The sequence below is a fragment of the Pteropus alecto genome, unplaced genomic scaffold, assembly GCF_000325575.1.
Source record: "Pteropus alecto unplaced genomic scaffold, ASM32557v1 scaffold1197, whole genome shotgun sequence".
NCBI lineage: Eukaryota > Metazoa > Chordata > Mammalia > Chiroptera > Pteropodidae > Pteropus > Pteropus alecto.
Window position 1 is genome coordinate 147,213 of NW_006441068.1, and position 26,989 is coordinate 174,201.

At 37.2% G+C, this 26,989-nt stretch overlaps 2 protein-coding genes and 2 non-coding genes across 13 annotated transcripts in view; 1 reads left to right on the top strand and 3 right to left on the bottom strand.

Annotated features, from left to right (window-relative positions):
• CCNB1IP1 (cyclin B1 interacting protein 1) overlaps positions 1-11,776 on the bottom strand; it is a 20,455-nt gene extending 8,679 nt beyond the window's left edge. Inside the window, exons 1-6 of one of the 10 annotated variants that reach the window (XR_003048310.1) lie at positions 11,276-11,502; positions 10,428-10,474; positions 9,933-10,066; positions 6,025-6,095; positions 4,869-4,950; positions 3,352-4,094 (exon numbers count right to left, since the gene is read on the bottom strand). The gene's annotated coding sequence lies outside the window, so the exon portion shown is untranslated. The other 9 variants (XR_003048313.1, XR_003048308.1, XR_003048311.1 and 6 more) reach the window with 9 other exon arrangements.
• On the bottom strand, positions 4,408-4,550 carry LOC112484981. Its single transcript, XR_003048323.1, has one exon. It is a non-coding gene; the product is annotated as a small nucleolar RNA SNORA79 (small nucleolar RNA).
• LOC112484982 lies at positions 5,761-5,837 on the bottom strand. Its single transcript, XR_003048324.1, has one exon. It is a non-coding gene; the product is annotated as a small nucleolar RNA SNORD126 (small nucleolar RNA).
• A 4,250-nt stretch (positions 11,777-16,026) lies between the features above and the next one.
• On the top strand, positions 16,027-25,833 carry PARP2 (poly(ADP-ribose) polymerase 2). The gene is made up of 16 exons (XM_006918289.3): positions 16,027-16,167; positions 16,988-17,146; positions 17,450-17,520; positions 18,098-18,148; positions 19,888-19,984; positions 20,426-20,501; positions 21,119-21,221; positions 22,127-22,289; positions 22,731-22,869; positions 23,690-23,753; positions 23,835-23,969; positions 24,243-24,370; positions 24,529-24,628; positions 24,990-25,088; positions 25,325-25,449; positions 25,570-25,833. Exons 1-16 carry the CDS (start codon positions 16,125-16,127, stop codon positions 25,727-25,729), a joined length of 1,713 nt encoding a protein of 570 aa, XP_006918351.1. The 5' UTR covers positions 16,027-16,124; the 3' UTR covers positions 25,730-25,833.
• Positions 25,834-26,989: the final 1,156 nt, after the last annotated feature.

Consider the following 26,989-nt stretch of genomic DNA (forward strand, 5'->3'; position numbering starts at 1 on the left):
GGTCTATTTTACCTCCAGCAGAGTAGTTAATGGGCATAGAGGAAGCTGACCCGGGGAGAGTTTTGAAGCTGAGACACTTAGAGCGATAGGTGCACCTAATTCCAAATTTTCCACGAGGTGAGAGAAAGAGTCAATTTAGCGAGCTGTCCGAGTTATTGAGGGCCGAGTTTTTGAGAGTGAGATTCACAGAAACTTCGCTCTGAAATCCTCAGCCTGCCTTCTGCGCTTGACAGAGAAAACAGCAGTAATACTAATGAAATACCTAACCTGAGGCACCAAGAAAAAGCGCGGGAAAGAACCGTTGCCTCGGCCACTCCACCACGAGTATGGATTCGCTGTGCACGTCGCCAATACGTCAGAGAGCGCACGCGAAGAGCCACCCCGGAGCCTGTCGGGTGCCGGCCGCTCAGGATGCTGGGAACCGCCGGCTGCCCCCGCGTCGGGCAGGCGCGTCTCAGTCGCAGTGAGTGAGCGAATGCCGCTGAACCTGGTGTAGGTTTCCCACTTGAGAGCCCCGCAGATACTACCATATTTGTCCTTTACTGCCTTCGACTAGCGTAAGAGTACCAGCCTAGTTTAAATGGGGATAACATTTGAGGTCTTCTGAAAGGAATAGTAGAGGGGGGCAGTTGAGAAGGTAACATGAATACATGCAGGTCTTTGTCCAGGGAAAGTGTGCGGAGTACCCGCTGGGCCAGCAGAGGCTCTCTAGTTTCAGGAAAAATTCTCTGGAATTGTGTGATGCCTATAGTTGGACAGCTATCACTTCCATGTTGAGGCAGATTCCGCCATTTTTTTTCTCCACCTCGAAATGGCATCTTTCCAGCTTTTATACATTCTCTATAGGTTTAAAGAAAATAGAACCTTCCTTAACAGCCTGCCTTACAACAATGCATGTGAACAGTGCTTGAAATGAAGCAATAGGATCAGGCCACAGCTTTTTTGAGGTGATCTGCCTGTGTTCTCTCGGACTTGCTTGTGATAGATTAAATGTTTGTATCCATTTGACTCTAATGCTGTTACCTGTCACTTTCTTTTCTGTTCTATAACAATTATATGGTTTTTTGCTCGGTATCTATGAGCCTATTAGAATTCATATTAGAAATTAAGTTGAGAGCTTGAGGGGTCCTTGGGATGTAAGCCTTAATGCTGCCTTTTGTAACCAGGTTTCCAGATGATGGGACACAGTTGAATTTTTGACAGAATCCAATGAGTCAGCAACACAATGCACACCAAGCCCTGCAAACCGTTTATGGGTTGTGAATCTGTAACACTAAGCCTTTCTCCTTCAAACAAAAACCTATCCTAATGAAACAACTTTCTGCTAGTTTGTCTATTTACAACTCGTTCACAGTAATTAGAAAGGGTCATCCTGGCCTTTTGTATACATTTTTTAAAATGTCTATCTTCTGAGAATTTAGAGCTGTAACTTAATTCTAGTGGTACAAATTGGATTCAGAAAAATTGGAAGTTCGTGTCTAAACATGTAATCCCTAACGTATTTTGGCTGAGTCTTTTGTGCATTTTCTGGTTTTGACTATGCCAAATGTATAAAGTACAATAAAAGGGTACAATGTCATTTAAAGTCAAAACACAAAGCATTCAATTTCCACCAGCACAAGAACCTAAGATTGTGATCCTAGCCAAGTTACCTTTGTTCTGCAATATGATCCCTTCCTGCTTCTTCATTAAGATCATCCTTTTGATTCCCCAAACTTAGTATTTCCCACACCATTTTCTCTCTAAATCAGTTTCCAACCCATTTGGCTATATATGAGGGGAGCTACAAAGTCTTACTGTCCCAGTAGCCTGGACCACCAGGAATTAACCTGCTTCTTCGTGTCATTATCTTGTTCTCGTCGCATAGACAAACCCTTCACTGGGTTGTTCCTAGGGTGCTCCTGGAGATGAGACTACTGAAATCAATCAATACTGAGAAACAGAGACTCATCCACCAAAAAAATCTTTTTAAAATATTGGTTATTAAATATCAAGCGTATCAAAAATGTGAATGACCATCATTCAGTTTTAATAAACCCAACCCTTTCTCATGTGATATTTTTTAATGAAGTAGCACATTACAGATACAATTAATGCCTCCCCTGTGCACACCTCAATCCCATTTTCCTCCTACCTCTCCTGAGGTAAACAAGCCAAATTTTGGTATTTATCATTTTCATACATGCTTTTAAACTTTTATACAAGTCTTTGTTTTACATGTTCTAAAACTACTAAATCTTATAGCACATATACCTTGGTCATTTTAACTCATTGCTTTTAAGATGTAGTTAGTAAACATACTTTGTATTCTTTCATTTTAATAACCAAATACTACAAATATACCACAATTTATCCATTCTCTAATCACACTGGTTCCCAGGTTTTACAATTAAAAACAATACTGTAATGAACTTTCTGTACATGTCTCCTTGAGTACACATGCCAAGAATTCCTGTAGGATATAATACCCAGAGATTGCATTAGTGTATAAGCATCTTCACGTAAACTACTTCTTACCAAACCACTGTCCAAAGTATAACTTAAATTTTAATGCCACCAGCAAAGATGAGCCCATTGTTCCAGACCCAGCAACATGTGAAAATGTCAGGGTTTTTTGTTGTTTTATTTTTGCCCTTCTGATGATGGTGAAATGGTATCTCAATGTTGTTTTTAATGTGGAATTCTTTGATTCCTAGTGAGATTAAGCATCTTTTCTTGTGAATGACTATTCAAGGTTCATCTGTGAACTGACCATTCATATCCTTTGATCATTTCCTTGATTTATATGGAATCCTTTGCTAGTTACATGACATACAAACATGTTTGAATTTTACTGTACATAAATTTATCAGTCTTTCCTTTTTGTGCTTATGTCTACTCCAATGGCATATTCTCTGCTTTTCTATATGTTTAAATCTCTCCTTTTCATTTATGATCTTTAATCCATTCTTCCTAATATGTGGAGTCTGGATAAACTGACAGCACAATTTGTGCTTACACATCACTTATACCCTTTCATTAGAGGTTACTTTCACCTTTCAAAAATATTTTTACCAGGAAGTTTGATTTTGATCTTATATAGATATCCTAAGTATCTTATCAGCTATATTATGAGTATTTATGTACCACATTTCTCTAAGAGTTTCAGAGAATTTTCCCTCCCATTATCTTTAAATCTTAGACTGTTAGCATCATATACTCTAAAACTAAGTTTATACTTTAGTAGAATAATCTTAAAGAATAGGTTTCATATTCTAACAGAAGTTATTATAATTGCATACCATTTGTGTGATTCTGATATAAGCATGAGTATTAAATTTCATTCCAAAACACAGTTAAGTATACCAAACGTCCAATATTTAGATATTTATTTTACACCCTTTGCATGTTAAATGTACCCTCACGGATATAAGTACAATCTATAGGGCAAAAAATTCCCTGTAGTATAATTTAGCCAAAACAACTGAGAATATTTCAACATTAAATATAAAGCAAAAATGTCTTTTTAACCATAGTTGAGTGGTATGTGCAATTTAAACCAATGATAAATGTCCAATAAGGCCATAAAATGTTCATAATAAAAGATTTCCTAATAAATATCAGTAAGCTTTTATTCATCTGTTCCTCACATACATAAGTTGTTTTCACAGCCATTCTTTATTGCCTCTTAAAGGATCAAATATCATAAACAGATAAAGAATTTTAAGTAGACTCATTGGTACCCAGATAGTTTAATGTACCTATAGATAGATTTTACATCATAGTCACAATTTAAGTCCCAGTTATTCCATGCAAATGTTTTGTTGAAATCTCATTAAAATGGTTGCCATTTTCCAGGAACTTATAAAATAAAATCAGTAGAGATTTTAAATCACTTCAAATATTTTCTGAGTATCTAATCTGGGCCAAGCATTAAGGATAAGGAAGTTGCCCTGCTTCATGGAGTTTACAATCTAGCAAAGAATCTAAGAATGGTAAAACATTTTATTCTTTCTTCTGCTGCCTCTTACATTTTTGCAAGTTGATGCTATAAACCATTTCTGGTGAAAAAAGTCAGCGTCCATCTTTAATGTGAAGAACCATCTAACTTCATACTGCAAAGAAAAGATATTTTTAATATTGCCCTGAATATGTGAGCAATTACTCAGTAGCAAACTGAGTAAACCATTTAAAATTTAAATGTAAATGACATCAGAGTAGTATAATGTTTCAGTAACTCCCAGAATCAATTCACTAGAATTCTTTCTTTCAAAGCCCTATATCAATGCTATCCAAATACTATTGCGAAGGGTTCTATATCCTATATTCTATAAACTATATCCTATTTTAAATTTAGTTTAGTTTTAGTATTTAATTTTTTTAAACCACAGGTACATTTTTTAAATCTAGAATTACAACCTGCTTTGTAATTGTTTGACTCAGCAAAAATAAGAAGGCAGTAATGGACAGCCAACCCATCCCCATGGTACTCTGAGACAAGTCAGCTTAGATATATGATGGTCTAAAATCCCACTACCTAAGGCTCCAAGTAGTGAGAGGAACAGCCATCAAATTTTATCTCCAATCATTTTAATAAACATTTTAATAAATGTTCTAAAAAATATTTATTAAAAATTAATACATCAAGTGACTCTTATAGGAATCACTACATCTAAATTTTTAGAGTCAGTCAAGAACTAAAAGAACCATTAAATATCAACTGGTCCAGCTAGATAGACAAAATGAGAAACTAGATAATAAATAACATCTTTAATTGCCTTTTAAAGAAATAAAATTTGTAGCGCCATAGCTGCTAGCCATGTCACAAAGCTGAATTTTCAAAGATTTACATGTATGTCAAAGCTTCTCAATTTCATCATAAGACTCACCGTAAAAGAAAAATGTTATCATCATCTATGGTATATCCAGGACTTACAGCACCCAAGAGTTCCAAGGCTGGGAAAGAAGTTTCTAGAAACAAACTCAGATTTCAGTCTCCTGAAATTTCATTTCTGCCAAAAAATAGCCAAAAGCTAAAAAGGTACTTCAAGTGTTGATGTTACTTTGAATTATTTGTATTTCCTATATCTCATCCTCACATGTACCTGATCCTCTGCTATAACATTGCAGGCACAGATAAAGAATACAAGCCTGTCCCATCTAGGTTACTTAAAAATAATTTTAAATTATATAACCCATAAATATAATAAAGTCAGAATATACAAGTTAACCCATAGAACCCAATTCTAGAGACAATAATCTCAAATATTGGAGTATATCCCTTCAGATGATTTAAGTAAATAAGTACATAAAAATGTTTAAGCAGAAAAAAGATTATGTGTATTGCTCTGTAACTTGTTTTTAACTTAATGTATCATGAATACCTTGTCATTTCAAGAAAGGTAAACATAATTTTTAAACAACACTGTATGGTGTTGCATTATATGATCTTGACAAAATTGATTTAACCAACTCTGAGATTCTCTTAATCTTATATAGAGACTGATAAAAGAGTGATTAGTTAAAAACTACCAAGTTAAATGGTTGATAGAATTATATCAAATATCAGTGCTTTTTCTGAACTGTTTCAATTTTTAGATTAAAGATTCTCCACCCTAGTTCTGGCTATCTCAAAGAGACCTTTTGATCAAAAGATGAAAGCACAACAAAATGTTTTAGTATCAAATGCATAAAGATTTAAGAATTTCTTGGGATCACAGGCTAGAACCCAGTAAATATTTCAAGAAGCAGAATTTAATTCCAGGTGTTTGCCCTAGCTTTAGTCTGCTCAGAGCATGTATTTAATCAGGATGATCAGCTGAAACACGGACTTAACATGCATTTCATCATGGCAAACTGTAAATGACTGGTGAAGGGCAAACCACCACCAGCTCCTCATCCCTAAACCAGGAAAACTCTCTTAAGGTTAGAACCAAAGCTTTTCAACTACTAAATCTCAGCCACTATGAACACTGAGCCCCAAAACTTGCTAGGTGATTAAAAATCCAAATGAAGTAAAAATGAAGATTTTTCTTTCACACTTACCTCTGGTATCATATGAATTCAGCTTCTATCTAGGAATGAAGTTGAATTATAGAATCTACCTAGTGTCATCTCTGGAAAATAAAAAAAATATATAGAAAGGTTATGATTACAAGACTTGAATGCATACCAGCCTACTCCACACCATATCACACCCATATAGCCTCGAGGAAAATTAACCTCAAGGAAAACTCCTCATTTTCTATTTGAATCTCCATTCAGTAATATAAATTGACCCATCTATTTGTAGAATGTCATCAAATACCTAAATTCAGTATCAGATTAGGGCAGGACTTCTACACAACCTCAGCTCTCTGTATAAATTTAAAAGTTTGGGTAAAACTATGCAATAACTAATCAATCTCTGAACAATTATAAGTCAACAGCCTCACAATAAGAGAACAGGTATATAAAAGGAAGTAGCCAAACCATGTGTTGGCATCAACCAGAGCTTGGCAGCCATGGGAACAAATGCAGGGAGATGAGGAATAAATAGCATGGGTTACTGCCAGTTTCAACTCTGTGGGTTTGTGTGACTGCAGAACACATGTAAACAGTCATTAAATTCAGAAAATCCTAAAAAAAAAAAAAAGGAAAAAGCTAAGGTTCAGATAAATGAGAAGATAATCCAAAGTATTTTTTTTCAATGCATGTTTCAATTTCATTTGAGCTAATACTGATTCTATTTAACTAATACTCTTAGTAAACTTTTTGCACAATAAAGAAAACCTTCCCTTGACAGCAAACTTGCATTCACATTGCTTGGAGTCCAAGTCAGCCACAAGGTGGCAATGTAAGAAACTCATTTCCTCTTCCAGAGCTTGACTGTATTTTCAGGTGAAACAGACTGGACACAGAATTAATCACTGCAGGGAACCTTCACACTATTCTCTATTCTTCCCCTAATTACTAACTAGAAAATTTTCTCTTACATTTAATGATCATTTAAAACTTATTAATGAAAAATATTTCAATTATATTTCTATCATGTTGCTTTTCATGCCACAATGTGGAGATTTAAAAATTCATAACCTCAAATACAATCTAGCTGGAAAAACAAGACTCATGAAAATTAATGTCCATGCTAAGTACCAAATAAGTGGTAGAGAGGGCAAGTAATGTTAAGAACAGAATCATTGGTTAAGGTAGGCTTGATGAAGATAAAAGCAGGTCTTGAATGGGCTTTAAAGTTGCACTTAAAATACAGTATTGTATATTTGAAAGTTGCTAAGAGTAGATCTTGAAAGGTCTCATCACATGAAAAGAAAAAAATGAAAATCGTAACTAGGTGTAGTGATGGATCTTACCCGGACTTATTGTGGTGATCATCTTGTGATATATACAAATATCGAATCATTATGTTTTATACCCAAAACTAAGATTGTCATATGTCTGAATTTTTAAAAATTGCGTTGTCCAATAAAAATTTATTGGACAATAAAAAGTGTCCTGTAAATAAAAAGTTATATTTAAAATTCCTCAGGCACACCAGTCGCTTTTTGTTGCTTCATATCCACATTTGGCTAATGGGTACCACACTGGACATTACAAATATAGAACATTTCCATCACTGAAAGTTCTGTTGGACAGCAGTGCCTTGGAGGATAGGTATGACTAAAATAAACTGACAGAACTATAGAAAATTGTTTTACCAAACTTTACAACAAACCAATATTTACAAAGAAATCTGAGGCTCAGAGAAGTTAAATAAATTTCCTAAGGTCAACTAGCTGTTAAGAGCTAGGATTTTAAATCCAGTTCTGTCAAAACTGCCTATTTTCATTTCAATATGCCACTATCTACATAAGAAGCAAAGCTACAGAAGATGGTTTGCTTCAGAATGTAATGAGAACATACTGGCTCAGTAGGTTGGAAAGAAACAGGTGTTTTAAGTACCTCAGAGATATAATCAAAGTGTTGTTCTACTCTTTTCTGTCCTATACTTGAAAGTTTTAATTATGAAAAATGTTTTCAGATCAGCAGCATTTGAGATTAAATAAGGGACCATCGACAAGAAACAAGACACGAAGTCAGAGGTTCCTATAGTTTTAATAATGTCTACCTCAAAACTCCATGATCCAAGTATTCTTCTTACAGGAGAATAATTATACTGGTGCTCACAGCCAAAAAGTTCATTTTATATATGTAAACAGATGCTTCATGAAAGCCTGAGACAAACTAAAACTTGGTAATACTAAATCAACTGATGCTTCTGTTTTATTGAGTTTTTCTCAGACCCTACTGTGTGTCTAGCAATTTGGGATACAACAGTAACTCAAAGAACCTCCTACCTTTTTTCGATAAAAAAAAGACATGTACTTGTGACACAGAGAACACTTTAAGGCATCATATCTTGGTCAAAGTTCAAGTACTTGCCTTTATGGTCTCATCAACCTATAACCATTCCTAATGAGAATGTCCAAATCCAAGCTCGCTTGTTTTTTAGGGGGTCCGCAGATGTTATAGAGGTTTTCACAGTGCCACTTGAGCCGGTACACAGGGTGCTGAGACCCAGGTCTGCCTTCCTCAGTAGATTCCATCTTCAACTTGAAGCAAAGGAAAATACAAAACTTTGTAAATGAAGTATATGCTAAATCGGTTGCTTGGCATAGTTCTCTTTTAGAGATAGCTCTGTAGGGCGCTGCTATCGGAACAGACTCCCAAGTTTTGTTCCCTATTCACTGTCAGCTGTTTTAGCCCAAAATACTGATTGTTTTAACCTCTTAGTACAGGAGGAAACCACTCAGAGTACATGTGAAATAAAAGTGGTGAGATAAAAAACATGACTAACCATGCAGTTTGTCCCAAGAGACCACCCTTTCACTCAGTCCCAGTCCCATTGCTGGTAGAGTGAATAAAAATGGAATATAAATATAGAACTTGAGGGATTCAGATCAAAAGAGCAGGAAGGAATGACTTATAATCAGTGCAAGAGGAAGTAAAACCTTCTACCTTGATATTTTATCTATTTCATAATAATTAGCCTATAGTACAATATATAAACCACTTTTCACATATTACCTCATTTTGCAAGTACTATGTCATCTCCATTTTATAGATTTGCAAGCATGATTTAGAGATTATAAATGGCAGGCAATTTAGCTTAGTGTTTAAGGTAATGGATTTTGAATTTGCACAGAACTACATTTGAATCATGACACCCTTACATATTTGCTGTGACCTTGGGCAAGTTATGCAGCCTCTCTAAGCCTCAGATTCCCAATGAGGACAAATACCACCTACCTCTTAGAACTACTGTGAAGATTAAATGAGGTAAAATAAACATAAAATACTTTAATATTTAATATGATGTTTCTATTAAGTATCTAAGCTCAATCACCTACTAAGTAGAAATGCAAATATTCAGCCTAAATATTTCACTTTTCATAACAATCTTGAAGCCAAGAAAATCACTCATATAAGAGCCCTTCCAATTCCAAGAGTTTACTTTCCCCTTCTTTTCATTTCTATACTTAACAGCAAAGACTCCAACACATTCTATATAGTTACTCAACAACAAAAGCATACTTCCATTGGAAAGAAACTAATTTTTCCCCAGTTGGCAAAGCCTTCTAACCGTAAAACTAGATGTTTCACAAAACATGATCTTAGCCTTTTAAGACTTTTTAAATAGCTTTGGAGGAATTCCCAAAGGCTTCCTTTTTTAATTTGCATGTTTACATCCCCCCAAATTTTCAGTTTTTCCTAACTTAATGCTAAAGTATGAGTTTACTCATATGTCAACACCATAATTTCAGGAAAATATCCAGCACACATTATGCTAAGTAAACACTGCAAGCATGCCCCTTCTGCCCTTGTGAATATAAAGACCATGTGGTTTCTCTGGTTGATGTTGTCATTCCTTCTCAACATTACACCCTTTAAACTGAAGTGGGCAAAGATGTACTCACATAAAAGCCAGCATGGTGTTGCTTTTAATAGAAAATCTTTAATCACTCAATCAAGGTATTTATGGTGATGGTTGGTTTCTAGTCATCACTATGTGCACAAAATAAATACAACAGGAAGCGCTGCATATTGAGTCCTAATAAACAAGAATTTATTAAAACCCAGCTGAAGTGTCACATGTAAAGGAAATAAGACTGTAAACTACCTAAATGTCTGACAATAAAGGCTGAATAAATTATGGTATATTCATGCATTAGATTACTTTGTAACCATTATAAAAAATGTGGGTGATCTTTATTTTCTCATTTGGAAATCTTAGGTGGGGAAAAGTAAGATACACAGTAGAGTATTTATATAGAAAAGGGACAACGTAAGTACATATATTTGCTAATACCTGCATGAAATATCTCAGGAAAAGAGACACCAGAAACGGTTAACACTTATTGGGCAGGGAAATCAGCTAGTTTGGGGGACTTCGTTTTACTTTGTATACTTACGTATACTTTCATTACTTTTGGATTTTGAATCATGTGAATGTTATTACCTATTAAAAAAACATTAACAATAAAGCTTGAGAATTATAAGGACTATAGGAGGGCTACAACTGGCTATTACTACATTCCATATAATAGTTTGTCTTTCTTATACCTTCTGCCTGTAAAAGATAACCAATACATACATTTTATTCACACTAATGTATATCAAGTGAGAATTTGGGAATCTGGTGAAATTACACTCAAGGTAACTAGGCAAAACTTTTTATGAAAAAAAAAGGATAATAAATGTAATGCTCACTTCTAGAAGTTACCTAACATTATACACCAGCTAATGCCTGGCCTTCATATATTTTGATCCTCAAAACCTGAGCCTCAGAATGGTCACTCACTCACCAGAGGTCACTGGAAGAGTAAATTGTGGCAGTGGAACTTGATTTAGCTTGCACTAAGCTAAGGCTCCAGATTGTATTGAGGATATCTTAAGCTTTTTAGGGGACCCTCATCACAAGGGTGACATTAAAATTGGGAGCTTCTCTTAGGGCTCACTGACTTCAATTTGCTACTTAGTCTAAGAAAACAAAGTCTCTGAGCAAAGACCAGAGCAAAGACCAGGGCAAAGACAACGTCCACTGCAGCTCACACAAACCGAGCAAGGACCTGGGACCTGCAGACACAGAAGAATTAATATCTACTAGTATGAACTCCTCCCAAGACCTAACCTCTCGCGTAGAGAAATGTAAGTCAAAACAGCACTGGGATAATTATACCCGCCAGCAAAATGAGTACAGGCATTTTCCAGGAACACATGTACTCTGTATATGAAACAGAGTCTATTGTTACAACATCACCTGGTCTAGGGGAAGGAAGGCAGACCCAGTACTGCAGGAGCCCACGTGGATACAAGCCAGGCAGAGCATTTCACCACCTTCCTCCAATATTCACCAGCCGAATTTAATTGCCTAACAAGGCACACACATACACTTCAATGCTGGCTTGAAATAGATGCCTGCCACCAGGATACATGGCTTGAGTGGAAGAGAAATTCAAAACAATTAGGAAACAAAATTAAGTGCACACTCACCAGCCCACCACAAACCGGAGAGAAAGAAAGTGAAGAGACAGGAAGTGGTTTTAAGAAGTGGCCTCTGAGTCTGATTGGTTAATGAGTTAAAGGCAAATTCCCTCCTCCTTTACCTTAAAAGGTACTGAAATGACACAACCCCCTCCTTTATCTACTTATCACTTTGTTAACCAATAAGGCTACCTGTTTTAGGTTAATTTTTTTTAAACCAAGTTTCCTTTTGAGTTAATGTACTTAGTACAAGCAAACACAGGCTAATTCAGGCTGTTTAAACACATCCTTGTTTAGATGCGCCTACTGCAAACAATTTTCATTCCTTTAGGATAATATCCTATCTTTTGTGATCTCAACATAGTTAATTTATGCAAGGTTTCATTCGAAACAGTCTAGATCTGTTCAAATTAGAACTTACCTTCAGGGTAATATTCAACTTAACAGGCTTAGTGGATAAAAGATGGGTGGTTAAAGGCTTAGGCTTTGAAGTACAACTTAGATGTATAAACAAACCTTGTTAAACTAAACCTTTTCTTTCTAGCTACTTTTATCACCATTTAATACCTTTAGCTCATACCCTTTTGATTTGTCAATTTTTTACAAATTTATTGTTTCTTTGACTAAAAGGCATAAAAGCTCCTGCTCTAGACACTTCTTTGGGTCTTTGTTCTCTTGTGAAGTCTCCCATGATCATGTAAAAATTCAATAAAATTTGTATGCTTTTCTCCTGTTGATTTGTCTTTATCAGTTTAATTTTTATTTCACAGCCCAGCCAGGGACTTTAAAAGGATTGAAGAAAACTTTTTTCTCCTTTATGATGGCAAATGAAAATCTCTATTTCAAGGTGCTGTACAAGGATATTCTAGGATGTGTTTCACATTTAAGTCATTTACAGGATACTTTCTAGCTGCATAATCTGGAATATATTCTGAGACTCAATTTTTCTTCTCTGTATCATGCGGATAGTAATACCTATTTCTCTATCATATATGGAAATATATAAAAGAGTCTAGCATAACGACTAGCCCATAGTATATACTCTATTCATATCCTCCTTCCTTCCTTGCTCATTCCCCAATTCTTATAATTGGAGGAGGTGAAAAAGTAACTTTTGTAGGAGTTTGCTTATGCTAGTCTATTTGTCTACACATCATACAATTTTTTCTGTATACAAGTAAAGCAATGGAAATCAGGTTTCACTCCTAAATTCTTGTGGTCACAGACCTACACTCACCCGTAATTTCCTACTTTAACACTGGCAAGGTTACTTTGCAGATTTTCTTCTTCTCCGATGAGAGATGCCAGTGGATCATTTTGGAATCCCAGAAGGATGAATGGAAGGCTCTCTGAAATCATTATGGGAGAACTACTTTAGTAAAGAGTTTTGGAATACCAAGATTCACAGAGATTCACAGACCCTACATGTTTTAAGGATTGAGATGAAGATGCCCAGTCTTTAAAGTGGATTCCTGAAGAGGGAAATAAAGTATCCAGGTCCTGCATCCATTGGATTGCAAATGCTAAAATTAGCTGACTCTACAGTCCTATAGGGGTTATTAAAACTGTGGACCCTTGAGTGGCTCTAAGTGAAACATTTTTCACCTTGATTGGCACTAAACAAGAGCAATCATCGGCCCTCAAAGAACCTTGCTGATCTATGCAATGATCTATTAGAACAAGATGGTCATTCCAGGACCATAAAATAGTGTGACCATATCAAGTGACAGTGAGTAAAACAGGTTCTTGTGTTTTAGGATGCATTCAAGAGTTGGGCTGCCTCTCCCTCAACCATGGGCCTAAATACTCTTAGACAATTCGGAGGAAGAAAAGGGTATGTTCTTAGCAAGGTGTTGGGAAACAACAATCTCCCCACCCGCCACACACACCCTGAATTTGTGGAAGAATTCATTTTGTTTATTTATCTATAGTTACCAAATGACATAAACATTATACGGTATCACAACAGATTTAGCTCATTATCCCCAATGGTTGATGGTACCATTATAAACAAAAATATAAACAAAAGAAAGCAAACAAAACTTCCCCCAAAAAACACCCTTTCAGAAAAATTCCCTTGTCATCTCCCTCTTTACTCAACTCCTGTGACAGCTACTCTTTGGTTGTTATGTAAAAGTCTCTTTTAATCTAAAACAGTGCAATCCATATTATTTTTTTCTTATAACAACTTATTAAAGGGAGTAGGCCAGTTATCCTGTGAAATATAAACTTGTATTTTTATGCCATGTAAGCCTGCACATTTTCCCATGTACTTTCTTATCATAATGCAAATTATTTATTCATATCTTTTGTCCACCTAGTTACAGAGGTTTTGATTTTTTTTTTATAACTTTGAGACAGCACTTTATCTGTTAAGCACATTTGATTCAACTTTTGAATACTCCACAGCTTTCCTTTAGGCTTTTTCTCAAATTCTTTCACTTTCTTTTTTAAGAATAATCAAACATATTTTCCTCTGTTTTCTTGCTTTGTTTAGAAAATTATCATTCACGGTACATTTGTTAAACAGTTCTTTCTAGAAATTGATATGTTTTAATACTATTTTAGTTATACTTATTTTGTATCTGACTATTAAAAAGTCATATCTTCAAAATACATTTTCATTAATTCTCACTGACCACCTTAAAAAAATAACTAAAGAGAAGAAAAAAAACTCAACGAAAACTAAAAAGATAAAGTTTTTTAAATGTGTGTGGGATGATAAGTACTGTCGTGAAACTGAAGAATACATTAGCCTAGTGGAGAAAAATAAAGTTTGGAGCTACCCAAGATCTGACCCTTTCTCTTACAAATTGTGTTATGGGCTGAACTGTGCCCCTCAAAATGCATATGTTGAAGTTGTGACCCCGAGTACCTCAGAAGGTGACTGTATTTAGAAGTTATGCCTTTAAAGAAGTAATTAAAGTACAATACGTCATATAAGTGAACCCTAATCCAATATCAGTAATGTCCTTATAAGAAGAGGAGATTGGGACACAGACACACACAGAGGGAAGACCATGCATGGGAACATACAGGAAGAAGACAGCCATCTACAATTCAAGCAGAGAAGTCTTAGGAAAATACCAATACCAACCCTGCTGACACCTTTATCTTAGATTTCTAGCCGTTAGGTAAAGGTAAGTGAGAAGACCATTTCTATTGTTTGAGCCACCCACTTGGTGATACTTAGTTATGGCAGCAAACTAATAATACACTGTGCGACCTTGAATAAGTTACTTAAAGTTTTCTAAAGCTCCATTTCCACAGATGTAAAATGGGGATAATAATAATATTTACCCTCGTTGGAGTGTCATGAGAATTAATATAGTAAGTATTAAATTCTAGCTATTATTATTATGATAAATGAAGTTATGCATGTAAAGCACTTAGCTCAGTGTCTAGTACACAAAGAAAGCTCTACTCAATATTCTTAATAAATTTATTTTATTATATTTTCTTATCTCCAATTAATGCTTTTTGGATCAAATTTATTTGTGCCATAATTGTCAAATGCAGCAGGCTTTGATTTACCACTGAAACAGATCAACCAATCCAATACAATCCAACAAACATTCGTTGAGCACCTACATTTTATCAGATTTATTCCCAAATACTTGTTATACTTTGATGTTATTATAAATATCTTTTCTAAAAACTTTATTTCTACTTGTTTGAAGCTCTTATAAATCTGCAATTTATTCTTATGTTACTTTTTATCAGAGATCTTGTTAAATGCGCTGCCCCAGCCCTCCATGGGGTGGTAACACTCAAACATTTGAGAGCCCTTGACCTAATGTCACCAAGTACCTTTCTAAAGTCCAAATGACCAGGTTTCTCTGCCTTCAAGAACTCCTGAGTTACTCATCCTCTTAGCTTTCCTTTCTTTTGACTCTCTTTTACGGAAAGGGCTCTGCAGTTTCCTTCCCGCTTCTTTCCTAGTCAAGCTTAACTTTTCCCAAACTTCCACCATGTGCTTACTTCAGAACTTCTGTAATAGTATAGCAGTTAGGAGCTTCACTTTTTCAAAGCTACCCAGTGCAGCAAAAGAGGACGGGGGAGAGTAGTCTGAATTGGGTTATGAGGTCCCCGGACGAGGTACCTCACCTCAGCCATTGAACTCACTTAGCTGGCCGTGAGTCTGTTCCAAGCTTCGGCGAAGGAGGCATCCGCCAGGCCCTTTCCCGGGGGTAGGGGTCCTTGGCATCTCCTGCCCAGTCTGCCCTCGCGCGAAGCCCCGTTCTCTGGGAACTCACCTCCCCGCAGTTCAGGGAGAGCCCTGTTGGGGCCGCTTTTGGCCCTAGTCTCAGACCTTCCCAAGGGACATGGGGTAGAGTGACGCGACGCACTCAGCTCGTGGCCCCACCGATGAGCTTCCCTCCGCCCTACGAGAGAAAAAGCCTGCACGCAGAATATATAAGGATCCCATATCTGAAGACATTTTACGGTTACGGTGATTTCCCACAACACATAGCGACATGTAAATATAGTGGGGCATGCCTCTCCTGTCCCTTGTGGGCAGCTTCTCGCCAGAACGCACGCGCGGTGCGTGTTCCCGCCTTGTGACTAAGTTGGCGAGTCAGGGAGGAGATTGATGATGTCATCATCGTCAGCTCACCCGCTCCATGGCGGCTCGGCGTCGGGGCACTAGCAGCAGCGGGGCGCCAGGTTCGGAGTTCATTATTGGGGGCAGAATGCGGGGGAGGTGGGAAGTCGGAAAGGAACGGCGCCCTCTACTGTAGCCCCCTCCCCCTTCCGTCACCCTCTGACCCGCGTTTGGCTACCCAACTAGTTTTGGGATTTCGGTTTTCAGAGATTTTTGGATTACAAAAATGTAACAGCTAACATTGTGCCATCACTATTGTAAATATCTAATGTCATCGAATTAAAAGAAATTAATTGTAAGATGCATCGTTACTTTATGTACCACTAACAAAGGAAAACTGCTTCCAGTTAAAACATGATTCACTGCTTATATGTCATCCATTTCAAGAGACATCCCAGTTTCAAAGGTAGTAAAACGCAAGTCTTAGAATTGATGAGGGCTGTATGTGCAGAGATGAAGTAACTTATGCTAGGTTCCATAGCTAAAAGAGTCAGAGCTGGGCTCTAAGCTTGGGCATAGACTCCAGAGCACTCTAGTAATTATTATCTCATACTACCATAGGCAGTTTAAGGATAGGTGTTTGGGGAATATTGGACACAGCAGAAGAGATAAGCAGATTATGAGATTTATGCTTCAGGCTATGAACTCAGGAGAGCCCTGTGGCCCCCTTTTATTTAATTTCATTTTGTTTTATTTTATTTGACTAAAATAGCAATGTAAGAAACAATTACTCAGACTGTTATCAAGAATTGTTATTATTTCTTTGTAAACTTAAAAAGCCATCCTAAACCATTTCTTTAAAAAGATGATTTTAAAGAAGGATCATATTCACTGTGTACTTGTTCTTTGTTTTGTGTCTTTGCCAATTCTTCTTGCCCTTAGCTTCTATAGCATCAAATGAAACTCAAAGAGTTAATAATGGCAACACAGCTACAGAAGACCCTCCTGCCAAGAAAACTAGAAGATGCCAGAGGCAGGAGGTGAAAAAGGAGCCTGTGGCTGGAGGAAAAGCTGATAAGGGCAAAACAGAAGATAAGCAAGGTCAGCTTGGTGTGGTAGGCCAGGGAGGACATGGGCCACCAAGGTCTATGGGAGGGGTGAGGGTGGAAGATATCTTGTTCTTTCACCTCTTATTCCTGAAGATATAATAAATTTTCTATCTTTTTGGACATACCACAGGACTAATCTACTTTCTTGGGAGCTTCCATTTCATGTATTTGAGACAGATTGAGGCCTGGGCAGATCAGGATTGCTTGGGAAAAGCAGTTAATTATGACAGATTTCTGTCTAACCACGACAGCTGTTTGATTCCCATACAAGTAGTACAATTCTGTCTTTCCTCAGAGTCTGTGAAGACCTTGCTGTTAAAGGGCAAAGCTCCCGTGGACCCAGAGTGCACCTCCAAGGTGGGGAAGGTGAGAGACTCCTTGGCCCATTGACTTCTGAGAGCGGTGTTCTGTTGTTATTGGGATTCCCATCTGGAACATTGCTAAATATTTTACGAATACTCTGCAACATATTACTAGTGATTAATTTTCTCTAAGGCTGAGATGGGAATGGTGAGGTTTGGGGTTGATAATTGGGGTGATTTTAACATGGTTGACTTCTAGGGTTGTCATCAGCTTTCCACACCTCATTCTCTTTCTCAGTTAGAAAATTATGTTATCAAAGAAGAAATGAGAAACTGTGCCCGGGAATGGCATGAGTTACTGATGAATGGGAACAGGATTTGAAGAATCCAAAAGAAAGGCTTCCTGTGGTGCAGGTTTCCTTTAACTGAGTTAGAATCATTTGTTTCTGTCACTACAAAAATGCAACATGTTTTCTTGTCAGGAATGGCAGATTATGAGTGAAAGAACATACTTTTCCATTTCTTTCTCTGGAAGATGGATGTTGGTAGTGCCAGAAAATGACACCTTGAGGGATAAGAAAATTTAGAGCCTCATCAAGGCTGAGACTATACAAATGTCGATGTTTTTCTTTTCTTTGTAGGCCCATGTTTATTATGAAGGGAATGATGTGTACGATGTCATGCTAAATCAGGTAAGTGGAGGAACCATTCTATTTATGGGAATTTCTTCTTGATAATTATTGATGACAGTGTCCCAATGCCTAGATCTTTAATTCTGGAGTCCCTATATTAGCCACTGTCATATTCTCTAGTACTCAGCCCTAGTATAGTCAATCTGATAGTGGAATCCTAAGTAAGAAGCAGATCTTTTTGCAGATTTCTCGTCTTTTATTGAACCTATGAACTCTGTTCATATCATTTTGCTCATTTTCTAAGAGATTGTGTCATAGCCACCAGCCCCCGATAGACACACAGACCACCAGAAATCAGTGAGTTATAGGAAACGCACTCTTTATTCAGCCAGCTGGGTCTGCCAGGAGTATGCAGACCCCAAATTAAAGCAGCCCCGAAATGTAGAGGTACAGGGTTTTTAAGCTGTAAACCCCATTCTTCATCCTATTTGAACACACAGTCTATTTTTCTTCTTTTTACTAACTGTCAACCCACAGGTTGGTTGTGCACACGGGGGTACAGAAGCAGAAAGCTTATTGTTAGAGCGTTATGTTCCCATGGGCGATAGCCAAACAGTAATTTTCCAGCCAGCACAGTTGTTGGTATTTTTCTTACCGGATTCAAGGAATTTTATATAATTAATGGGGAATAGTCTTTCATCTATAATATAAATTGCTTATATGTTTTCCAAATTTGTCATTAGCCTTTTGGTATTTTTTAGGGTATAGTTTTTGCCCTTATTGGAATTAAAAATTTTTATGTTAAATTTATTTATTTTTCTGTTTAACCTTTTTGTCTTTATTTGCTTATTTTTATTGTTTCAAATATGTAATACATTTGCCTGGTTAATATATTTCCTGAATATCTCTTCATATTTGAACTTATTGATCCATCATGTATAATTTTAACAGCTACCTAGTATTCTTTTGTTACTGCTTTTATCACTTAAAATTTCATGCGCAGATAAAAAAGATTTTAAGGCCCCTTTTTGTTCTAACATCCTATGACTTTATAATGTAAGCAGGCAGGAGGTAGGAAATGGCAGCACACCTAACAAAGAAGAGTACCTGGATAACCAGGACTCGACCTTATAGCAATAGCTGCTGCTCCTTATCAAGGACTACTCCCGCTCTTCACTCTAAATTACTTACCTCTTTTAAAATACTAGTCACATTCTCTGTGACTGCCTCTTAATCAGGTCAGGAAAGGTATGGGACAGATGTGGCAGTCGTTCTGCCTGTCCTCCATCCCCTCCTAACATTGTCCTGCTCTCACCACATTATCAAATTGCTGCAGCTGATAAAGCTGTAATTAGAACCATTAAAGAGTAAATTGTCTAAAATAAGCATAATAGTTACATACTTTGGGGCATCAAAATTGTTTTCATTTGAAAAATAATTGTTAGGAGTGGATTGGGAGCTGGAAAACACATAGGGCCTAGGAAGTACTTATGGAGGGAGCTAAGATAGGAAAAAAAAACAGAAGGAACCAATCAATGTAGGATATTGGAAGTTGGATAGGAAGTTTTAGGAAACTTCCAGGCTCCAGCTTTAATTCCTAGGAATCCAAAGTTTGTTATAGAAGCCCTAATCCTTCCTTAAATCCTTACTCTTAGAGGTATCTGATTTTCTTGCCCCATGCTATCCTTCTCCTTACCAAAATTACTGGCACCTCTGACCAAGGAAGAGTTATTGGTTTATACGGATTCTTTTTGCAAACCGCTGTCCTTTTATGTTCGTATTTGTCTCACTCATCATAGACCAATCTCCAGTTCAACAACAACAAGTACTATCTGATTCAGCTATTGGAAGATGATGCCCAGAGAAACTTCAGTGTCTGGATGAGATGGGGCCGAGGTAATGACATTTATTATGGGTTTTCTGAGTTGTCATTCAGAAAGCTAGAAGTCATTTAGTGGCCAGAGGATTCTCTGCGTTTAAATTGGTGGACTGGAAGCTCTGTAACCTGAGAGGGGCTTAGGAGTCAACTTGTGCTTTTTGAAATTGGGTATGGTAGGCATCCTCATTAGGAAGTTTGCATTGTAAAAACCATGAGCAGCCTGACAAGAGTGACAAAGCTCTGTGATTGGTCTGATAGTGTCACTCATAGACTATAGTGGTTAGCAGGTAACTAATAGCAACAAGATCAGTTCCCTAAGCCCTTTCACCTTTTTCTTCTCTTCCTGCCCATTTGTCAGATGCTAAGCCGAGACCTTAGAGAGCTAGCTTGTTACTATTAGAAAACTCTTCTTGGATTAGGGACAGGGGACTATCTTATGTGTGTTATTTACTCTGCAGTTGGAAAAATGGGGCAGCACAAGTTGCTGCCTTGTTCAGGGGACCTCAACAAAGCCAAGGAATTCTTTCAGAAAAAGTAAGTACTAAGAAATGAGCATTAAAAAATACCCTCCTTCTTCTTGGATGTATCTTCTTTAAGTATCCTATAATAAATGTGATTTGACCTAAATGTTAATGTCTCTCCACTATGACATTCTGTGACTAGAACACCAAACTGCATCCTTAGTTAGCTATTGAGTCACCTGGAACCTTGAAATTGACTGAAAACAGAAGATTTAACATATTTAGCACATGACCAGCAATTTAGGAAATTTAGGGGAAATGGAATGAGAATATCCAGCTAGAGTTAAAAAATTATTTTACTATGATATGGATGAAGAACTTCTGGACTCTCTGGGACCATTTCTCTCAGAGAGAGGGATTGGGTATGGATTTTTGTCTAAAATCTCAATGACATTTTTGGTGTTGGGGGGCCTTTGGGAAGCCTAATGGTTCTTCTCATGTTTTGTTCCCTTTGTCTTCAGAGCTTTACTGCTTATTCAGGGTCTTAATTTAGAATCCAATTGATGTGTAAAAGAGCTCTGTTGTGGGAAATAAAGTTTGGAGATGTTCTGTCTAAGGAAACAACTGTAAGCCCATCCATAGCAGTAGACCTTTATTTGTAAGATTTTCTCACCACTTTGGACTCTACAGATTCCTTGACAAAACAAAAAACAATTGGGAGGATCGTGAGAAGTTTGAGAAGGTTCCTGGGAAATACGATATGCTGCAAATGGACTACACCACCAATACTCAGGTAAACACTGACTGTACATTTAGGGGATAAACTATTTCCTCTTAACTAAGGTGAAGTCTAGCAGAGTGACTTAGATCCTAGGCCAGAACAGGTCAGGGGTATCTTGAATCTTGCTGTTTCCCACCTAAGAAAAGATCACAGTTCCCTCAGGGGTAATTTTCACTCATCTTTGTAATCTTAAAGGGACTGTAGTATGAGGATAGAATGTGCTTTTCTAGTCTGTTATTTACTAAGATTCTTATAAAATCTTGGGTCCTGTTTCCGAAAGCTTAATGTTATGGATCAAAAGAGGAATAATAGTCAAAACAGATAAAACTACATTTAAAGTTGTCTTCACTTCTGTTTATATACCACAGGAAAAAAAATAATAATTTTGACAAACCGAAGTGCAACCAGGATGCTGAAAACTGTCCTGCAGAAACTTTAGTCTCTTAGTCCGTTTAAGATGAGAAGATTTGAGACAGAATAGCTATCTTTACATGTTTAATGATATCATATTAGGAGAGCCCATTAGGCTTATTCTGAGTGTTTAACTATGGAAGGCAGAGTAGCACTAGAAGGTAGAAATCACATTGAGTACTCTAATGAGGTTAATGATAGCATGGGTCTGTGTTCAAACAGAGGCTGATGGTCACCTGCCAAGGATATTGTAGAGCCCGCCAGTCCTTGGAGGGAGCTTAAAATAGATTCTTACAGATTTTTATGATTTTTTTTTTTTTTTTTTTTTTCTATAAAATGAAGAGGAAAAAAAAAAAGAGGAATCTCTTAAATCCTCCTTGAAAACAGAATAAAAGCTAGAGTCAGATATTTTAGACTTATTAATAACTTTTGAGATTTTTTTGGTAGGAGGTTAAAAGTTTCTTGAAGTTTTTTTGTATTTTTTTTTTTTTTTTTTTTTGCTATAGAATGAAGAGGAAACAAAAAAAGAGGAATCTCTTAAATCCTCCTTGAAACCAGAATCACAGCTAGATCTTTGTGTACAGGAGCTGATAAAGTTGATCTGTAATGTCCAGGCCATGGAAGAGATGATGATAGAAATGAAGTATGATACAAAGAAAGCTCCACTTGGTAGGACTTCAGATTCTGTCCTACATTCTGTCTTTATAATGAAGAGGAAACAAAAAAAGAGGAATCTCTTAAATCCTCCTTGAAACCAGAATCACAGCTAGATCTTTGTGTACAGGAGCTGATAAAGTTGATCTGTAATGTCCAGGCCATGGAAGAGATGATGATAGAAATGAAGTATGATACAAAGAAAGCTCCACTTGGTAGGACTTCAGATTCTGTCCTACATTCTGTCTTTATATTTCATTGTTTCTTTAATGGGATATTTCATCACCATCATGGTTGAAAACTTGCTGATATTAATGAAGAAGAAGAGATTTGGGGTGAGGAGTTGTGTGAAGGGAGGTGGGACTATTTTGAAAGTTGAAAGATGAGAGTCTTTGTTGGGCAGGGACATAAATACAGTTTATAGTTGTGGAATCTGATCTCTGGCTGGACCTGCAGGGAAGCTGACAGTGGCACAAATCAAGGCAGGTTACCAGTCTCTTCAGAAGATTGAGGATTGTATTAAGGCTGGCCAGCATGGACGAGCTCTGTTGGAAGCGTGCAATGAATTCTACACCAGGATCCCACATGACTTCGGGTAAGGCCTGTGCTGCTAATTCACTTTAGTCTTCTACCCAGCCACATCCCCTACATCACTCCAGCAACTATAATCTTTTTAATCTTTCATTTCTAAGGAAGTGATCATCTTGAATCGATACAGAGCCAAAATGATTTATAGATAGCCTGATTAATCAGCTTCCAAGTATGGGATGCAGTCTCTTGGCCTGATTACAACCATATTCTCAGGCCAAGTGGAAGTTACCAACTCAAGAAAGAATAAGTTTAGCTATCCAACCAACAAGTAAAACATCTTCAGGCATATCACCCCCTATTTCCTATTCTTTAAGGTAACTGTAACCACAGTAACACTATGTGAACTCAAATGATATTAGTTATATAAAATACATCTATCTTTGTTAATTTTATATTCTGGTGCTTATTTTGTTCCTTCTATTGCTTTATAGAGCTCTGTGACCTAGAAATAACCCTGAGTGGTATACTACTGTTTCTAGACAGGATTATATTCATTCAAACTATTCCTTATTGATGGTGAAATATCTTATTTTAAAAAAGAAGGATCTCATAAAAAAGAATTTCAATTCTAGTCTCAAATGTCAAAATCTATATAGTTTATTTTATTCTCAGAGTATGTACATCATATCTCTGTGTATTTGGAACTAAAATCTCTTTACAGGGTATATTTTTTCTCTCTCCCTCCTTTTCTCCCTCTCCCACTCTCTCAAATGGAAAACTCCAGTTTCTTATACCTTTTTTCTAAAGGACTTATCTTTACTCTGTTAGGTTTAGTCATGTGCCACTCATCAGAGACTTATTATGGATTATATCTCTTTCCTTAGACTCCGTACCCCTCCATTAATCCGGACAGAGAAAGAACTGTCAGACAAAATACAACTGCTAGAGGTAAAGGATGTGTTGACTGGGAAGTATTAAATATCTTGTCCTGGCTTTCTCCCACATCGACTCTATATCTCATCTCGTCAGGCTTTGGGAGACATTGAAATTGCCATGAAGCTGGTGAAGACCGAGCTGCAAAGCCCAGAACACCCATTGGACCAACACTATAGAAAACTGCATTGTGCCTTGCGCCCTTTAGACCATGAAAGTTATGAGTTCAAAGTAAGAGAAATGATCATGTATTTTCATACTTTTAAGACCCACCTCCCCCACCCCACTGTTCTCTGGCTACTTTTGGTTAAGAGCAAACTTTCATATAGATCAGAATTTCTACTTACTAGAATTTGGGAAGATAGAGCTCTTTCTTACTACCTTGCGAGAACATTTGGGAGCTGAAACATCTGTCAGTTTATACCCGAGGCTCTGAAGTTCTTCAGCTCAGCCTGGTCTCTTATAAGAGTCCACATCCCCCATTTCTTTCATTCTTTTTCACAGGTGATTTCCCAATACCTGCAGTCTACCCATGCTCCCACACACAGTGACTATACCATGACTTTGCTGGATGTTTTTGAAGTAGAGAAGGAGGGTGAGAAAGAAGCCTTCAGAGAGGACTTGCCTAACAGGTCTCAGTTTAGCTTTGATTTTGGGAAGACATTCACTTGCCTAAAGTGCAGTTATGGAATTTAAGAGGATGGCAGATATAGCTGTTGGCCTTTTTAGGCTTATGGCCTGTGTTTGCAGGGGAGCAACAGAGAATACAATAATAATGGCTTTTCCTTAGGATGCTGCTATGGCACGGTTCCAGGCTGAGTAACTGGGTGGGAATCCTGAGCCATGGGCTTCGAATTGCACCACCTGAGGCTCCCATCACAGGTTACATGGTGAGTAGAAATTGAACCCTGGAAGGAGGCACAAAGGAAAAGGATACAGTAATTTTCTCAGTTCTTTTTTCTTTCCCCTTTTTATTTTTCCCCAGAATCGGATTAGGTGGTCCCCTGACAAGCATTAAACCAGCTCACTTTTTTATGTCCTTATTTATTTAAATTCCTAAATATACCCATCCTTTCTCTCCAAAAGCAGAGATTCACCACTGCTTCTAGCTTCTCTGGAACATAATTGTCAGGAGAAATAGAAAAAGAGTCTCTATTGTGTTTAAGATGATAGGAACACAGGGTCAGTGGTATGAGCCTCCCTTCTAACATAATAGGTTAAACAGCTGACCTTGGCGTTTATATATTCCAGTTTGGAAAAGGAATCTACTTTGCTGACATGTCTTCCAAGAGTGCCAATTATTGCTTTGCCTCTCGCCTAAAGGATACTGGATTACTGCTCTTATCAGAGGTAAGGCAGGAACACATGATCTCTATTATTAGTTCCTATTTTTCCAAAGAAAAGTTTGACCACAGAACCAAGAGGTTCACCTGGGAGAACTTGAGAGGGGAGCCAAGTACTATTTCCATTGCATTGGATTCTTCTGCTGGAGTATGGGAAGGAAGTACTGGTGGGATTTTCTGTTGGTTTTAGAGCCATCCAATTCTCAGTAGGATGTGGGCATTCAAAGGTGGTTTGCTTTGCAGGTAGCTCTTGGTCAGTGTAATGAGTTACTAGAGGCCAATCCAGAGGCAGAAGGATTACTTCAGGGCAAACACAGCACCAAGGGGCTGGGCAAGATGGCTCCCAATCCTGCAAGCTCCATCACCTTGTAAGTATCCAGAGCCTGGAAGGCCAGAAAACTCTTTTTGGCCAGATAAAACTCTCTGCTTTCTCTATTCCACCTTCTAAACCAGAGGCAGATGTTGACAAACTGTCCTCCATTTGGCAGGAATGGGAGTACAGTGCCCTTAGGACCAGCACATGACACAGGGACTCTGAATCCAGAGGGTTATACCCTCAACTACAATGAATTTATCGTCTATAATCCCAACCAGGTCCGTATGCGATACCTTCTAAAGGTTCGATTTAATTTTCTGCAACTCTGGTAATGTTGATATTAAATAAACCAAAAGAGATATGATCTTCAAGCAAGAAAATAGTGTTGTACTTTTGAATTTTCTCATTTTATGTAATAAAAATAGTACAGATCTACCATTGGCTTCTTCGGGCTTTTCTTCTGCAAGCACAATTTCTTTTAATATTAGTGTATCTTCATTTCTGGGACAGCAGGTATAATTTTTCTGTGTATTCCACAGCTAGCTGCAGGTTACTCAGGATCCTGGGGTTGGTTGGTTGGTTGGTTGGTTGGTTTTATATTAAAGTATAGTTGACATACATACAACGTTATGAGTTTCCGATGTACAACATAGTTATTTCAAATGTTTATATATCTTATGAAGTAATCACCATAATAAATCTAGTAACCATCTGTCACCATACAGTTATCATGATACTGTTGACTGTGTTCCCTATGTTGTACGTTACATCCCTGTGGAGTCCTGTTCTTTCACAGCAGAATAGCCTCTATGCATTGAGGAATACTAATTGAAGCTAATGCTTTTTCCCATTTAATTCAATTTTTCCACAAACTGGAATTTGTTGGTTATTACAGGAAAAGTAGAGGCAACAAAAGCTGAATTGGTCCTTTTTTTCCAATCCATCTCACCTGCCTTTTTCCCGTTTATCAACTGCAGACCAGTGTCAGCTACTGTTCTAAGTGTTTTACACATCTTAACTCATTTAATCCTCACAATATCCCCACAAAGTAGGCACCATTATTGTGCCTGTTTTGCCGATGAAAAAGAAAAGCATGAACTTTGGCAGTCTTGTTCCAAGTCCATGCTTTTAGTCACTTTTTTGCCCAGTCTCTTTAGTTCTTCCCAAGCCTTCTGTGATGAAGGACTAGTTGTTTGTTTCTTTAATTTCTGATCTGTCATGGACCAATATTTTTGTAAAATATTATAAAAATGAGTTACTAGGAAAATGAAATAAAAACCATACAAAATACAGGCCTCAATTTTTATTATTAAATTTGTCAGATATGAGATCACTTTTCAAATTCCTATAACTTTCTAAGTCCTTACTCTCAACTTCTACATTTATCTCATTGTGATCCATTCATAACTACTGGACTGGCACTCGTCCACAAACCAAACTTCAGGAGCTCTGCTCTTGATTTCAAAAACAGATGTATAAAAACATGTATAAAATTTTAGCAGATGAAAAAGGTGCCTTTGTGGATGGGTAGGAGAAGACAAGATCGTTCCAATGTCTTGACATCCAACAATCCAGTGTCTATTATGGAACTC

What these genes read in the sequence shown, in the direction of transcription:
- PARP2 (XM_006918289.3), top strand. Translation starts at nt 16,125, where the DNA reads ATGGCGGCTCGGCGTCGGGGCACTAGCAGCAGCGGGGCGCCAG. An exon ending in ATGAAAGTTATGAGTTCAAA is followed by an intron (nt 23,970 to 24,242) that starts GTAAGAGAAATG and finishes TCTTTTTCACAG; the next exon opens with GTGATTTCCCAATACCTGCA. An exon ending in GATTACTGCTCTTATCAGAG is followed by an intron (nt 25,089 to 25,324) that starts GTAAGGCAGGAA and finishes TTTGCTTTGCAG; the next exon opens with GTAGCTCTTGGTCAGTGTAA.